This window comes from Hevea brasiliensis, chromosome 14 (assembly GCF_030052815.1).
Source record: "Hevea brasiliensis isolate MT/VB/25A 57/8 chromosome 14, ASM3005281v1, whole genome shotgun sequence".
Taxonomy (NCBI): domain Eukaryota; kingdom Viridiplantae; phylum Streptophyta; class Magnoliopsida; order Malpighiales; family Euphorbiaceae; genus Hevea; species Hevea brasiliensis.
The window spans coordinates 12,340,252-12,356,284 of NC_079506.1; the positions used below are offsets into that span (position 1 = coordinate 12,340,252).

Sequence of the window (16,033 nt, forward strand, 5' to 3'; positions counted from 1 at the left end):
GGGCTATGGTAATGACGGTTGAGGAAACTCTGCAAGGAGTAAGTTGCCATTCATGACCCTCGGAAGAAACACTGAATATGTCCCGGTTATTACCCAGGTGGCGACTCCTGTCTATCTATGTCTTTGTGACATAAATCCTTAGTATCGTGGTAGTGTTATGGGAAGGCGGTACTTACTAGTGGTTCGATTCTATTAGGATTGTATGAAGTGCACGTCTAGAAAATGTTGTCTAAGGAGGTAGTACTTAAGTGAGACCATTGTGACTCCACCATCTTTTCTGGGCATTACCTGGTCCATTTTATATAATTCTAGTGGATGATATTTCGCCTCATGCCCGCCCCCTCTTACAGGATCCTATGCTCTGCAAGTTTACTAGATCTCAACCGGGCTCTGATACCAACTTTATCACGACCCAAAATTCTGAGCTGTGACCGGCGCATAATTTAAGTATTCTTAAATCATGCAAGCCTTATCAGAGTATCTTGAATAAATATATTATCACTTACTAATTCTAAAAAAATAGACAAAATCCAAATAAACAAAATATTGAATAAACATCATAAATATCTCATAAGTAAACTACGGAGTCTCTACAGATTTCAAATAAAAACTTAAACTATTTAATAAACTAAACTAATTATTTGCTCGAGGGAATATGAATTCGGGCATACTATGAGAACAAATCAAAGATTGTCCCTATCCAGAAAATAAACTGAATATTTGGATCAGCTGCAGAATTCTACTGATATGAAACAGATAATAGACAAAGAAAATGTGGTTTGAGCTAATGCTTAGTGAATGGTAATTAACACAAAGGAATAGGAACAGACAGACGCTTGATTAATTTCACAATAAATTTTCTATTCAATAAAATAATGCTCATGCTATCAAATCATTAATAAAATAATTTCATAAAACATATATATAAAAGAAATTCATTCAATAAAAATTTTATGGTACAGTGCATCAGGGTGATGATACCCCACTTCACCAAAGGTCAGATGGTAAGCGCGCTACCAGATATTAGATACCTTCATCCTCCTTCACAGATATTAATGTACATGATACTAATGCAAACCATAAAGTGCAATGATGCATGACTCAACAATGCAACCTAATACCATGATAGTCCACACAGCGAGGCCAGATAGCAGATACAGATACTGAGCACAGGTACCAATTCAAAACAGAAAATCAAATTGTACAAATCAATCAAAATCCATGAAAAATTTCACATAGCAAATAATAACTGATAGTGCAATTTCAACATTTTATTTCAATAAATTCAGAGAGTCAATAAGATCAAATTAATCTCAAATAAATTTAGTGTAACACATCGATAAATTTTATATTAAGATATCAATCAATATAAAGACATTAAAGGCTTGTTCCCAGGATCCTAATATCTCTAATGTAGAGATAATTGACAAAATCAATTATTTAATCAAAATCAGAATAAAATTCAATAATAAATAAAACTCTAGAACCTCACATATAAAATAATTGTTAAAATATTGATTTAAAATTTTATTTAATAACAATTTTAATGCTAAAAAATTTTAAAAGGAACTAAAACGGTGTCATGTATTATAATTATCACTCACCTGAAACCTCCAAGACAATAGCTATATTCAATAAAAGAGAGACAATTTCAACTGACAGATTGAATATTCGAATCTCCTATACACTCAAAATATAAAAGAAAAATATCAAATAATAATAAAATAAAATAACTTCAATATATATATATATATATATATATATATATATATATATATATATATATATATATATATAATCTAAATTTAAAGTTATTGTCTCACAGTATTCATGATCAACGCAAATAAATATCAATAGTCAAAGAAAAAAAATAAATTTTTAGAGTAGTTGTAACAATTCAAGAAAAGAAAATAAAATCAAATTCACTCATTATTGAACAAAGAAAGGAAATTTTTACCTTGAAAATAGAATCTAAGGTGATCAATAAAGAAATAAAAATTCATGAATTCTTTGCGCTCATCATATTATAAATCGTAAATATATATATATATATATATATATATATATATATATATATATTATAATAAATAAAAGATAATAAACATACTTGTTGAGAGTATTTGGTAGAAGAAGGAGGTGATACACAAGCTTTGAGAGTAAAGTTTAGCAAAAAAAGATGATTATAATATATATATTTCAAGAATTATATTAGGTATATAATGAAATAAAAATTATTATTAAATTGAATTATTTAAATATCAGATATATATTTAATTTTAAAAATAATATATATATATATATATATATATATATATATATATATATATATATATAAATAGATAAATCATCATTTAATAAAATATTTTATTTATTTATTTTTAATAATTATATTAAATTATTATTAATTAATTAAAATAAATAAATAAATAGGTAAAATATTAAATTTCCACAAAGCTTTTGCTAAAGCTGCAACGCTTCAATCCCACATTATTAGACCCACTCTACTGTTTTGCATTTAATTTGTGTGGACTAAATAGAGCTATACGATCCTTCCTGGAAGGCAAATCTTATGTTGACTAAAATTCCAGTTGTTCTTTTTGTCCATTAGTAATATGGTGTTTCTGGTCATCTTCATCTTCTTTCTTTTTTTATTCTTCCTTTACCTCTTCATTTGTTCATAAATTTCTTGCATCAGACTAGTCTACCCAAATATTCATCTCTAGTATTTTGCTTTCTCTACCTTCTTCAAACTCAGTTGCACAAGATCCTTCTTTTATCACTTATCATGGCTTCTACTTCTTCCACTCCTCCCAATCAGTGGAAGAAATGGGATGTTTTTATTAGTTTTAGAGGCGATGATACGCGTTATGGTATTCTCTCCCATCTCTCTAAAGCCTTGAAGGACAAACAAATCAAGACTTTTACGGACGAAGAGCTTCATAAAGGGGAAATGATATCACCAGAGCTCTTGAAAATAATTCGAGAATCAAGCGTCTCAATAGTCATTTTTTCTGAAAATTATGCAGATTCTCCATGGTGTTTGGATGAGCTTGTTGAAATACTTAAATGCAAGGAAGAATCAGGACAAATAGTTCTACCAGTTTTTTATAAGGTAGATCCAACTGACGTTCAAAAGCTTACGGGGAATTTTGGGAAGGCATTTGCTATTGCTACGCATGGAGAAAAAGGCAGTCCACAAAAGGTCGACAACTGGAAGCGTGCTATGATGGAAGTAAGCAACTTATCAGGATGGGATTCACAGAATATCAAGTAAGTTAATTACTCTTTACTGCAGTTTTTTTTTTAGTTTTTCATTTTAAGGAAAGAGAATCAAAATATAGAAACTTTTAATAGATTACATTATTCTTAATACCTAATTCGAATATAGGCAGCACTAATATGAAAATCGATATTTGTTAACTTATTCTAAAATCAAAACATATTAATTATATACTAATCGTTTTGCCTTATGTTGAGCATATTGTTTATTTTTTTATTTAATAACATAATTCAATATATTTTTTTATATTTTTATATTTTCATAATTATATTATAAAATGTTAATAATAAAATTTTTAATTAATTATAATTTTATCTCAAGTGTTAATAAGTAAATAAATTGATTAATATATTAATTTTTGTTATTTTTAAGTTATCTGACATATATAAGTAAAATAATAAATAAAATAAGAAAAATTGGATGACAGGTGATAATTTTTAAAACACCATTATTAAATTTTTTAAATTTTAAATATAATAAAAAATATTTTTAAAATAAATGCCTGAATTTTATAAATAATTTTTAGTGAACAAATTGTTTTTAATTTCATTTTTATTAACTTAGAAAAACAATGACTTATTTTTTTAAAAAAAATTATATCAATAATATATATTTAATAAAATAATTTAATGTGTATTTTTCTATATTTTTTATTTTTATAATCATATTATAAAATGTTAATAATACAATTTTTAATTAATTATAATTTTATTTCAAGCGCTAACGTATAAATAAATTGATTAATATATTAGTTTTTCTTATTTTTAAACGTAGCAATATTTTAAATATTATTTTTAAATTTTTTCAATTTTAAATATAATAAGAAATGTCTTTAAAAATAGTTACTTAAATTTTATAAATAATTTTTTAGCAAATAATTATTTAGATATAAATATGTATATATTAATATAATTTTAAATGAATTTAAAAATGGTTAATTTTTAAAAATATTATGATCAGTAGAAGTTCAAAAATTTTAAATTTTTTTTTTTTAAATAGGAAAATGAATTTTAAATAGTTATTAATAATTTTGTATTTTAATGGTCGAAATTCTAAAATTTTTGGATAAAAAGTTAATTTTTCATGTGATACAACTAGTTATGATATAACAAAATATAAAAACAAAAATAAAAAAGTTGTGCCTCATGTGCCCTTTTCTAGGCAGCACACACATGTAAAGTCATTTATATATATATATATATATATATATATATATATATATATATATATTAGTATTTACTTACAAGTGTGAGTCTATCTTACTTATCAGTGTTTGTTGTTTATATGTGACTAGGTATGAGGCCGAATTAGTAGAGAAAATCGTCAATGATGTGTTGAAAAAATTTAGTGATATGTCTAAAAGTGATGATTCTTATGATCCCAAATTGATTGGAATTAAATCGCGTGTGGAAAAAGTGGAATGCTTGTTAAAAGATAAGCAAGTTGTAGGAATTTTGGGGATGGGAGGCGTTGGTAAAACAACTATTGCACTAGAAGTATTTCGTCGAAACAAAAATCAATTTAATGGTCATTACTTTGTTGAAAATGTCAGGGAAACAATGATAAAGAAATCATCAAAATCAGCACGAAAAAAAATAATTTGTGAATTATTAAGGGACAAACATATAGATGATTTGAATGATCATGTTTGCAAAAGGCTCAAGAGTATGAAGGTATTGATTGTTTTTGATGATATAGAGGATCGAAACCATTTAAAAGATTTAGCAGGAGAGTGTCATTTGTATGGTGAGGGAAGTAGAATCATCATAACTAGTAGAAATTCACTTGGTTTATCAAAAGAAGGCATATATGAGGTTGAGGAGTTAATTGATTCTCAAGCTCTGGAACTCTTTAGCTTACATGCCTTCGAGCAAAATCGTCCCAAGGAAGAATATAAGGAGCTATCAAAGAAGGCGACAATCTATGTTGGAGGCCATCCACTAGCTCTTAAAGTTTTGGGATCTCATTTATTTCATAGGACGATAGAAGAATGGGAAAGCGAATTGGAAAAATTGAAAGGCAAATCTCTTAAAAAAATTGAAGATGTTTTGAAAAGAAGTTATGATGGGCTAGAAAAGAATGAACAGGAAATATTTCTTGATATTGCATGTTTCTTCAAAGGGGAAGATAAAGATGTGGTTGAGAGAAAATTAAAAGCATTTGGTTTCTATCCAGAAAGTGGAATACCTCGTCTAATTGAGAAGTATCTGATAACTATTTCAAACAATAGGGTAGATATGCATGACTTGCTAGAGCAAATGGGCAAGGAAATTGTTAATGAGGAATGCAAACAGCCTGGCGGACGCAGCAGGTTGTGGAATTATGAAGATATTGATCATGTATTGACAACAGAGACGGTAAGGACCAAATTAATCAATGAAGCTTTTATCAATTATCATATTTGAATTTTGTAAGAATTGTAGATCTCGTGACGAATTAAGTATTAATCAATAATCCTTTTTGCTGTTATTTTACTAGGGAACCGAAAATGTTGAGGCCATATCGCTTCTTCCTTTTGGGGGAGGTATTTTGAAGCCAAGTGCCACGGCCTTTACGAAGATGTGCAATCTTAGATTCATCCACTTAGATGAAATTTCGAACGAAGTGCTCCTTCCTAAGAACTTTGAATTTTGTGCACAAGCACTAAGATGTCTTTACTGGGATTATTATCCTCTGGAATCTTTACCGTTAAATTTTTGGCCAAAGAATCTTGTAGAACTTCACATGACTTCTAGCAAACTCATACAACTGTGGAATGGAGGAGATAAGGTACAGTTTATAAAATTTAGATACATTTTATAGAAGTTAATTTGTATCTTCTAATTTATTGATATTTTTCTATTTAATTACAGCCTCTTGGAAGTTTGAAATTGATGGACCTTAGCGGTTCTTGGTACCTGATCAGGATTCCGAACCTGTCTAGTATTGCCCCAAATCTCGAGTTTTTATATTTGAAAGAATGTTTGAGTTTGGTTGAAATTCCCTCTCTTCAAAATCTGACCAAGCTTACTGAACTTGATCTAAGTGACTGCCATGAAGTCAAAGATTGTCCAGAGATTCCGTGTAATATAAGGATTCTAAAATTAGACGGAACTGGAATAGAACAACTGCCCTCATCAATTAAGCATCTGTCTCAACTTGTCATATTGTCCTTGGATGAGTGTACAGCACTCGAGGGTCTTCCAAGCAGCATTGGCAATTTGAAACGTCTTGAAGAACTTCATCCATCTGAATGTCCAAGTCTCATGACTATTCCAAGGAGCATAGGCGAGCTGAAATGTCTTGAATATTTATTTCTCCCGAATTGCTCAAATTTAGAAAGTCTTCCTGAAAGCATCAAACAACTTTCGAAGTTGAAAGAGCTTAATTTAGAAGGTTGCAAGAGACTTAAAAGTTTACCAGGGCTTCCATCATGCTTAGAATTATTAAATGCAAATGATTGCCGCTCTCTGGAATCTGCATCAATTTCTTTCAATTTCTTAGAACATGAAGATGAAAATGAAGAAGCACATAAAAGTGAACATGAAAATGAAGCACATAAAAGTGAATCTGAAGATTGCAAATTTCTTCATTTTAGTCGTTGCGTCAAATTGAATAAGAAAGTAATGGAGGATGTTTTTGAAGCGCACCTGTTGGGTCAGAAAGTTACATTATTGATGGCAGGAGGTGAAGTGCCAGAAAGGATGAGGTATAAGAATAAAGGATCCTCGCTTTCCTTCAAACTTGACCTTCGTCACTTAATTGCCTTCTCTTTCTGCGTTGTTCTTCGTCCCAGCGGTTTTATTCATTTTCCTGGATTTGAAGTGGATTTCACATGTGAATCTGGAAATAGGCGGGAACGTAATGCGTTCAACTTATTTAGCGATAAGGACGTTGCGAATTGGAATGGTTATTATGGAGGTCCGTATCTTTCGGACTTATCACACGTGTTGCTTTCATTCAATGGATTGAGGACACGTTTTGATGAAGAGTGTTTCGTTGAGGCCTCATTTTGCTTCAACACTGACTATTACATGGATCGGCCGGAAATTATGGAGTGTGGGGTCCATCCTATATATAGTAGAGATAAAAGGAGAAGCAGAAATGAAAAGCATCAAGATGACGAGGAATGCCAATCACTTCTTCAAATATTGGAAGACAAATTGAAGAGAAGAAGAATAAATAATGAGGAGGAAGCTTCTTCTTCTTCTTCACTCGATCTAAATCTCTCTCTATCTCTTCCTGCTTCCTCTTAACCAAACCCCACTCACTTTCACAACAGGTATAGCTCATTTCTAGTTTGCCGTTACTTTTTAGCATTCTTAATTGCTTTACTCTTACAAATACCTGCAATCTTTTGCAGCTCTATCATCTGCCGCTCTATTGTCATTTGAGAGAGGGAAGACTATACAGGAGAATAATTAAGCTCAAATCAGGGGAAAAACAACAGGTGAAATGATAAATAGTATCTTCGTTATATGTAATGTGAACAATATTACAATATAATATGTTGTTATGTGAACATATAATCTATTCTGTCATCCACATTACAACATTAGCTTCCAAATCTAACGATTGACTGAAACTGAACCCCACTTCACTTCCAAATCAACTAAGATACACATTGCAAATAAACTACAACTCTCTAACCTGAAGAACAAATAGCCTTTATAATTATAACAGGCTTATAATGGAAAGCTAAAGAAATGATAAAATAAGGACGAGGAACAACAACATCACATTAGAGTAGAATAAACATTGTAAATAACTAAAAAACCTCTAAAATGCCTATGGTACAGGAACAACAGGAATTGAATTTTCTATTGGCTTCTTTACATAATTACTCTTTTGATTGTAGCCGTGGAGAGAGAGATTCTTCATTAGATTGATAAGAGTCATGGGATTAGTAGTTTTCTTGATCGTCAAATCATCATCACATTTCCTATCTCCTGCTTTTATATGCTTCTGCACGATAAAAATAGAGTTGCAAAATTAGCAACTAAAAATGAACAAACATTAAGCAGAATTCAGCTAACTTCCATAGCAGTCGGCAAATTTAAAATGGAGCACTAATACAATTCACAGCAGTCATTCAATTTTAGTTAAAGTATCTAGGCAAGACTTAAGGTTTAGTTGTTGTTGTATCTAGGCAAGATCCCTAACATTGCACAGCAAAACTCATAGAATTCAGCTACTAGTCCAAAACTGATAACAATGAGATCATGATTTTAACAATAGCAAATTTTAGGGAATAAATGCATCTTCTCAGAAGATGCAATGGTCAAACCTGAATTGTTGACAAAACTATAAGGCTAGTTTTCGAGAGTGAACTTGCAGAAACTCACCATTTTCGTGTATCTCCATTTGCAAAGTTGCAGGCTTATTGTTCTTTTTAGTGTGTAGAGATTTCTCTCGATTTTCATAGAAATTGAAGTCATCTAACATTATGAGGTCTTAGCTGAATAACTCTTAAATATATTCAGCATTTCCAAACCTTGCTAAAGTCCAATCTGCAAATTATTATAACAAATCGTGTCAATCCAACCTTTAATATATTCAACAAGAACAGAGGCCACCATGCACAAGTTTCTATTCTAGCAGCATCTTTTGCCAGATATATTGAAATATCAAGCCTAAATTGTATAGTACAACCACTGAAAATAACAGAAAAATGGCAACATACTCTGCTAAGTTGAGTTTTTAATGCAGGGGAACCATATGCACAGCATATTGCAGAAGACTTCCACAAATAGAAGCTGTCGTGTAAGAGAACAGGTCTTTTCTCAAAACCACGAACTTCAAAAATAGAGAGTAGTTTTTTTTTTTTTTTTTTGAGGTTAACATGAACTTAAAAATATTTCTGCTCCATTCCCAACATGACAAGGTCAGGTATAACAAATATTCATTGTAAAGCAGTACTACCATGAAGTAAACACAATTTTCGACAATCAATATGTATTTAGTTCTAGCCATATTTCTTAAAATATAATATAACAAATTAGAAGATGTAAATGTAGAGCAGACTGGCTTTCACAACAGAAACATCAGAAGACAATTGAGTTCTAAAGCAAAGGAGATACCTCTTGAGTGTCTCTGCTATAAGTTACAGGCCGCCTACCATTATTTTCAAGATCTCTGTTCTGCTTCATGGAATGCTGCATCTAACTTCTTATTGCCATTTGGAGTGCTTGCCCATACATCATATTTAATGCTCTTATGAATGCCATCTTCATTGTAAGATTTGATAACATAGAACTTAGCATCTGCGTACTTAGTTTCAAAATCTGGTTTGTTATACTGATCTCTTTGTACAGTGATTCCCAAGTCTTCCTTGACAGCAGTCTCCAGAGAAGGAAATTTGTTAGAGCCCCTAGGACCAGAAGTTAGTTCATTTGAGGTTTCAAAATCACTGTTTTTATAGAATCTGTCTCCAGATTTATTTCTATCATTTCCATTCCATATCCTTCCGTTCTGTCTATAGTTCATAGGACAATTATGCGGGAATGGACCATGTTTTTGGATAGAAAAAGGAGGCAAATTTCCTACAGGATGGTATCCTTTCGAGAGACCTGCTGAGAAATCAGAACCCAATGCAGACACCTGTAACAAAAAAAGTTAAATCAGCAACAACACTCATAACTGAAGACTAGTGATGACCAACAAGCACAACAAACTTCAAAATCAATTCTTTTTGGGAAAGTTTAAAGATATAGACATAAAAAGTAAGAATATTTCATACCTTGTTTAAAGGTCTGATTGCTTGTGTATTTGTAGACTTAGAGGATTTGCCAGCAGTATTGTCAGTAGACTTCATAGAGTTAAAACCACTGGACTTGGCAAAAGTAGAAGCTGATCCATATTTTCCATTTTGAGAACCAGTATTGCCATTTGAGACATCACTAAAATATGCTGAATCCCATGAATAGCAAGCCATGGCTTCTGATCCTTTGAAAACAGGATGTGGAAGGTATCCAGGTGAAGAAAAATATGCTTGTTGACCAACACTTTGCCCATCTACCCCAACCACTGCCCCAGAAGTATATGGATTATAGCCAGGTAAATAATAGACTAGTGATCCATTGTCTGATTGCATCCCTGATGTGATCAACCGACACACTAGTATCAATTATCAACAAGACACAATTATACAAAACTACCCTTATCAGCCAAGCAGAACGAGACATAGTTTTGCCTAATTTTTGCAAATAGAAATGAAAGTATACGTCAGAAGAACATACCATATGAGATCCATCTGCTTGAAAATAACCATGATCATCCAATTGTGTGAAGGATCCATTATACTCTGCAACAAAGAGTAAGTTTAAGAAATAATATACCATAAATTAATCTAATTCTCAAATTATAAACTTCAGAGCTGCAAATCAAACTGAAAAAAAAATCTTTAATTGAAGCAAAGTAAAGTAACTTAATATTTTCAAAATTATCATGCTTGAAGACGTGCTAAAGTATTATCTTTTCATTTTTCAAATGATTGCACCATTAGCCTAAAAAATGATTCTGACTATATGGAAGTCAACTAAGAAATATGAGTACTTAATCACAAGGCCGATTAACATCATCCTATGCAATACATTGAGGAGTATATTACCAGACATCTCAAGTCTCAACTTTACTGAAAACCTATTATATGAGTACTTTTAACTAAGATTATGGCATTCCATTTTATTGACTTTATCACAACTCCAAAAGATTATATATAAGAAGAATATATAACCGTCTCAATATCCCACCTGGGTAGCAATAATTGTAACTACTAGTCGGTGGATTGTAAATACCAAGGTCTCCAACAGACTCTTGGTCAGTCTCCCCTTTGATATCAGAATTACCATCTACTTCACCTTTGGTATTAGAAGTAGCATCCCGTGAAAAGCAACTGAATGATGTTGAGCCACATGGTAATCCATCTTTTCCAGAAGCCTGAAAACAAAGACATACAAAGGAAAATAAGATAATAAAAAGATAATCTTGTTCTACTAAGCATTAAGTAAGTTTGTTGTTAAAATAACCATCTAATCTTGTTCTACTAAGCATTAAGTTTGTTGTTAAAATAACCATCTACCATGCACAGAATAAATTTGTGCAATGTGGATGCCTAGAGATACACATACAGAGCCACAAAAATCTAAGATCCAAAAAATTTAAATAAAACACTAGCAATCCTTTTAAACAAGAAGAATGGATCTCATGGTACTCACACAAATAGATCATATTCTTGAACTTATGTTATAATGACCAAAAACATATTTCCTTGACCTTTTAGTGTTTTATAATTCTCAGTAATCCAATGCATACCATACACCAAACAGCAAAGTGAAAGTTGGCACAACTACAAGAAAGATAGGAATGCACAATAAATTAAAACCAAGCCTTTTCACCTTCATAACGCCATTTTTCCAAGCAATTATCCACAAGGAAGAAAACAAAAGCAACATAGATTAATATGACATACCACATCACGCCCAGCCAATTTCCTAATGGACTCCGACTTCAATCCTGTAGGAACAGATTCAGCTGCATTATATAGTTAAGAATACAATACTTATTCAATTAGCCAACAAATCATGGAGTTGCCAACAATATCTACACCATTAAACAGTCAATACAGAATTTTTCTTTTTTTCTTTTTTTCCACAGGACAAAGCCCATACGCAATTTTAGCAGCAAGAGGAAGGAATGAAAGGGGCGAAAGGGGCATAAATCAAACAAGCCAAACAATTTACTTTCCATAAAATCAAAATCTTGATCATCCACGATAATTATTACCCATCTTTAATATAAAATGAACAACCCAGATTTTTTTTTCCCATTTTCAGTTAAAAAAAAGTTAACACAAATGAAATTAAAAAACAGAACCCATAATAGCTTTATATTTAAAAAGTTGGGGGGGGGGTGGGGGGGTGTGGGTTTGGTGGGGGTGGGGAAGGAGGGGGGGGGGGGGGGTGTGGGTTTGGTGGGGGTGGGGAAGGAGGGGGAAGAAGAGGAGGAGGGGGAAAGGGGAAAAGAAACCCAATAAGAGAGGATACATTTCTCAAGTTCTGTTCCAGTGGCAATCGTCGATCGATAAAAGCCCAAGTTAACACCTGTTTGACAGAGAGACAAAATAAATAGCAAAAGTGTTAGTCAAAGTCAAAGCACCAGTACTTTTATACCAAAGTCTTACGATTTAGCATTGTATTTTGATGGGTGAAATTATTTTTTTTAATAAAAATATTATTTTAAATATTATTAAAAAATAATTTAAAAAATTTATTTTATTATTTTTATATTTTTATAATTAAAATAAATTTAATTTAATTTTTAATTATTTTTTAATATTTTATAATTAATATATTTTAAAAATAAATTTTTTAATAATAATTTTAGTAGCAATATCAACCCAACCTAATTCAACCCCTATCGATAAAACAAAATATTTATTCTTATAAAAATTGAATTTTATTGTTTTTCTTTTAATAATAAAAGTAAAAAAAAAAATCTCATCTTCAAAAGCAAAAACGCTGGTTGCACGCTATCCAGTGTCCATCAGGCACACGTTGGCAACTTACACAGAACGGGAAAAAAAGAGATTCAGATTCCTCTTATTATTAATTAATTAATTAATTAATTAATTAATGGAAAGCATAAAATTCTATTTTATTATTATCTTTTGATAGTTTTTTTTTCTTTTGAGATAAAAAACAAACAGAAAATGGAATTTTGTATATAAATTATAAAAAAAAATCCCTGGAGAAAAAAATCAAATGCAAATTCTCAACTTAAAAAAAAAAAAGAGAGATCTTTTTGAGTAAAAGTGGGAAATTCAATATATATCTTACAGAAAACAAACAACTTTCAAAGATTTTTCGTTTTTAAAGGGGGGGAAGGGAAATCGGGAAATTGACCGTACAAGGGTAAGTTAGAAACAAAAATTACTAAAATTGGGTTCGACATGAAAAATTTACCTGACTGGGGTTAGAAAAATCAGGAGCCTAAAAATGCTAGTACCAGTAGCGTTTTAATGTCCAAAACGCTATTAATAAAAGCGTTCAAACAAAACGCTACTCTTAATAGTGTGCAGACGCTATCCAAATTAAAAAAAAAAAAAAAGCTGGACGCTACTATAAGTAGCGTCAAGCTTTTGTTTTAATTTTTTTAATATTTTAAATAAAATATAAATATTATTTTAATAAATAATATTATAATAATTAATATTATATATTATAATATTTTTATTATAAAAAATATTTTTTAATTTAAAATTAAATTAAATTTTAATTAAATAAAAATTAAAAATATAAAATATTATTATAATAAAAAAATTAAATGAAAACCTGGACGCTACTATAAGTAGCGTCCAGCTTCTTATTTAATTTTTTAATTATTTTATTTTTATATTTTAAATAAAAATATAAATATTATTTTAATAAATAATAGTACAGTAATTAAAATTATATATTATAATTTTTTATTATAAAAAATTATTTTTCAATTTAAAATTAAATTAAATTAAAAAAATATAAAAAAATTTGTAATGTAATTTAATTTTAATTTTTAATTTAATTTAATTTTTATAATAAAAAAATTAAATAAATTAAATAAAAACCTGGACGCTACTATAAGTAGCCTCCAGCTTCTTATTTAATTTTTTAATTATTTTATTTTTATATTTTAAATAAAAATATAAATATTATTTTAATAAATAATAGTATAATAATTAAAATTATATATTATAATTTTTTATTATAAAAAATTGTTTTTCAATTTAAAATTAAATTAAATTAAAAAAATATAAAAAATTTGTAATGTAATTTAATTTAAATTTTTAATTTAATTTAATTTAATTTTTAATTGAAAAATAATTTTAATTTTTTATTTAATTAAAAATATTATTTTAATAAATAAAATCATAATATTTAATATTATACATTATAATATTTTTATTATAAAATATTATTTTTTAATTTAAAATTAAATTAAATTTAATAAAATAAAAAATTAAAATTAAAAAAAAATAAATAATTAAAAAATTTAAGAAAAATTGGACGCTACTTTTTCTTTAAATTTTTAATTATTTTATTTATATTTTTAATAAATTAAAAATATTATTTTAATAAATAAAATTATAATATTTGATATTATACATTATAATATTTTTATTATAAATATTATTTTTTAATTTAAAATTAAATTAAAATTTAATGAAATAAAAAATTAAAATTAAAAAAATAAATAATAAATAATTGTTATTATTAATAATAAAATAATTAAAAATTTAAAAAAGCGTTCAACTTTTCTTAAATTTTTTTAATAATTTATTTTTTTTAATTTTAATTTTTTATTTTATTAAATTTTAATTTAATTTTAAATTAAAAATAATATTTATAATAAAAATTTAAAATATATAATATTAAATATTATAATTTTATTTATTAAAATAATATTTTTAATTTATTTAAAATATAAAATAAAATAATTAAAAATTTAAAGAAAAATTGGGCCTACTTATAGTAGCGCCCAATTTTTTTTAAACTTTTTAATTATTTATTTTTTTAATTTTAATTTTTTATTTTATTAAATTTTAATTTAATTTTAAATTAAAAAAATAATATTTTATAATAAAAATATTATAATATATATTATTAAATATTATAATTTTATTTATTAAAATAATATTTATATTTTATTTAAAATATAAAATAAAATAATTAAAAATTAAAAAAAATGTTGGACGCTACTATAAGTAGTCCAACCTTTAAATTTTTTTTAATTAATTTTTTATTATTTAAAGGAAAGCTAGACGCTATTTTAAATAGCGTCCTTTTAAACTTTTCGGACCTTAAAAACGTTATTATAGTTAACGTCTCACACTCAGCCCGTCCAACTCAGCACAATTCGCCCATTTTTGGTAATTAATTTCAAACTCACCTATTTTGATAAAATTTCGTTTTTCATTACCCCTTTTTGGTAATTAACCCAGGGAAATATGCTTGGTTGGAGAGAAATCGCGAGAAAATGAAATTTCATGACTTCAAGTCCGCATAAATAGAATATCATTTTGCAAATTGATATTCTATTTATGCGGACTTGAAGGAAAGAAGAAGAAGCAGTGAAAGTAAGGTCGAGAAGGAGAAGAGGGAAACAAAAGGGTCTAATTATGGAAGGATCGGACATGTCAGATGAGTTCCTGGTTTGAGAAGAGGAAATAGTGATCGTTGGATGTAGGGTTTAAAGACGAAAAGGGTGGGAAAGCGCCAATATTTTGGGAGTGCATCCAGTTTTGTGCTAACCTTGTTCGGAAATTAAATTCTCTTTGTTGTTTTTTTTTTTCCTCTTTTCTCCAACATGTTTAATAATGAAATATAATTAGTTTTAAAAATTAACGAAATAAAATTAAAAAAATTATATTTTATGAGTATGTTTTGGCTAGTTACTGATTCAAATTAGATTGATTTTGAGTTGAAATCGGCAATTCAAGATTTAATTAGATAATAAAATTAATCTTGATTTGATTCTAATTTTAGTTTCAAGTTCAAAAATGTTTTAATTCACATTGTGCCTTATAAAATTATCATTTTTTTTTTTAATCTGATTTCAATAAGATTAAAATTGTCTATTCGAACCATCAATTTCAATTTTATAATAAGAGAAAACAAAATTAAAACCCATCACTATAAATTATAATCAGTTTGATTCTAATTCAAACTCTTAAATTATTAATTTGAGCCAATTTCATATTTCAATTTCGATATAATTCAAGATTTATCTAGGTAAGTT

General features: G+C 28.3%; 2 protein-coding genes across 2 annotated transcripts; one reads left to right on the forward strand and one right to left on the reverse strand.

The window, feature by feature from the left end:
* Positions 1–2,614: 2,614 nt before the first annotated feature.
* Positions 2,615–7,518, forward strand: LOC131172759 (disease resistance protein RPV1-like). The gene is made up of 4 exons (XM_058134278.1): positions 2,615–3,270; positions 4,575–5,637; positions 5,759–6,049; positions 6,133–7,518. Exons 1-4 carry the CDS (start codon positions 2,786–2,788, stop codon positions 7,513–7,515), a joined length of 3,222 nt encoding a protein of 1,073 aa, XP_057990261.1. The 5' UTR covers positions 2,615–2,785; the 3' UTR covers positions 7,516–7,518.
* Positions 7,519–9,385: 1,867 nt separating this feature from the next.
* Positions 9,386–12,047, reverse strand: LOC131172760 (YTH domain-containing protein ECT4-like). Its single transcript, XM_058134279.1, has 6 exons — positions 12,044–12,047; positions 11,730–11,791; positions 11,011–11,197; positions 10,494–10,562; positions 9,999–10,375; positions 9,386–9,859 (listed from the first exon to the last, which is right to left on the reverse strand). Exons 1-6 carry the CDS (start codon positions 12,045–12,047, stop codon positions 9,386–9,388), a joined length of 1,173 nt encoding a protein of 390 aa, XP_057990262.1.
* Positions 12,048–16,033: the final 3,986 nt, after the last annotated feature.

Excerpts from the sequence above, each read along its gene's own strand:
- LOC131172759 (XM_058134278.1), top strand. The coding sequence starts at position 2,786 with ATGGCTTCTACTTCTTCCACTCCTCCCAATCAGTGGAAGAAATGGGAT. Across the intron at positions 3,271-4,574 it reads TGGGATTCACAGAATATCAA|GTATGAGGCCGAATTAGTAG; the intron begins GTAAGTTAATTA and ends ATATGTGACTAG. Across the intron at positions 5,638-5,758 it reads ATGTATTGACAACAGAGACG|GGAACCGAAAATGTTGAGGC; the intron begins GTAAGGACCAAA and ends TTATTTTACTAG.
- LOC131172760 (XM_058134279.1), bottom strand. Across the intron at positions 10,376-10,493 it reads AGATGGATCTCATATGGTAT|TGTGTCGGTTGATCACATCA; the intron begins GTTCTTCTGACG and ends AATTGATACTAG. Across the intron at positions 9,860-9,998 it reads CAATCAGACCTTTAAACAAG|GTGTCTGCATTGGGTTCTGA; the intron begins GTATGAAATATT and ends TTTTTGTTACAG.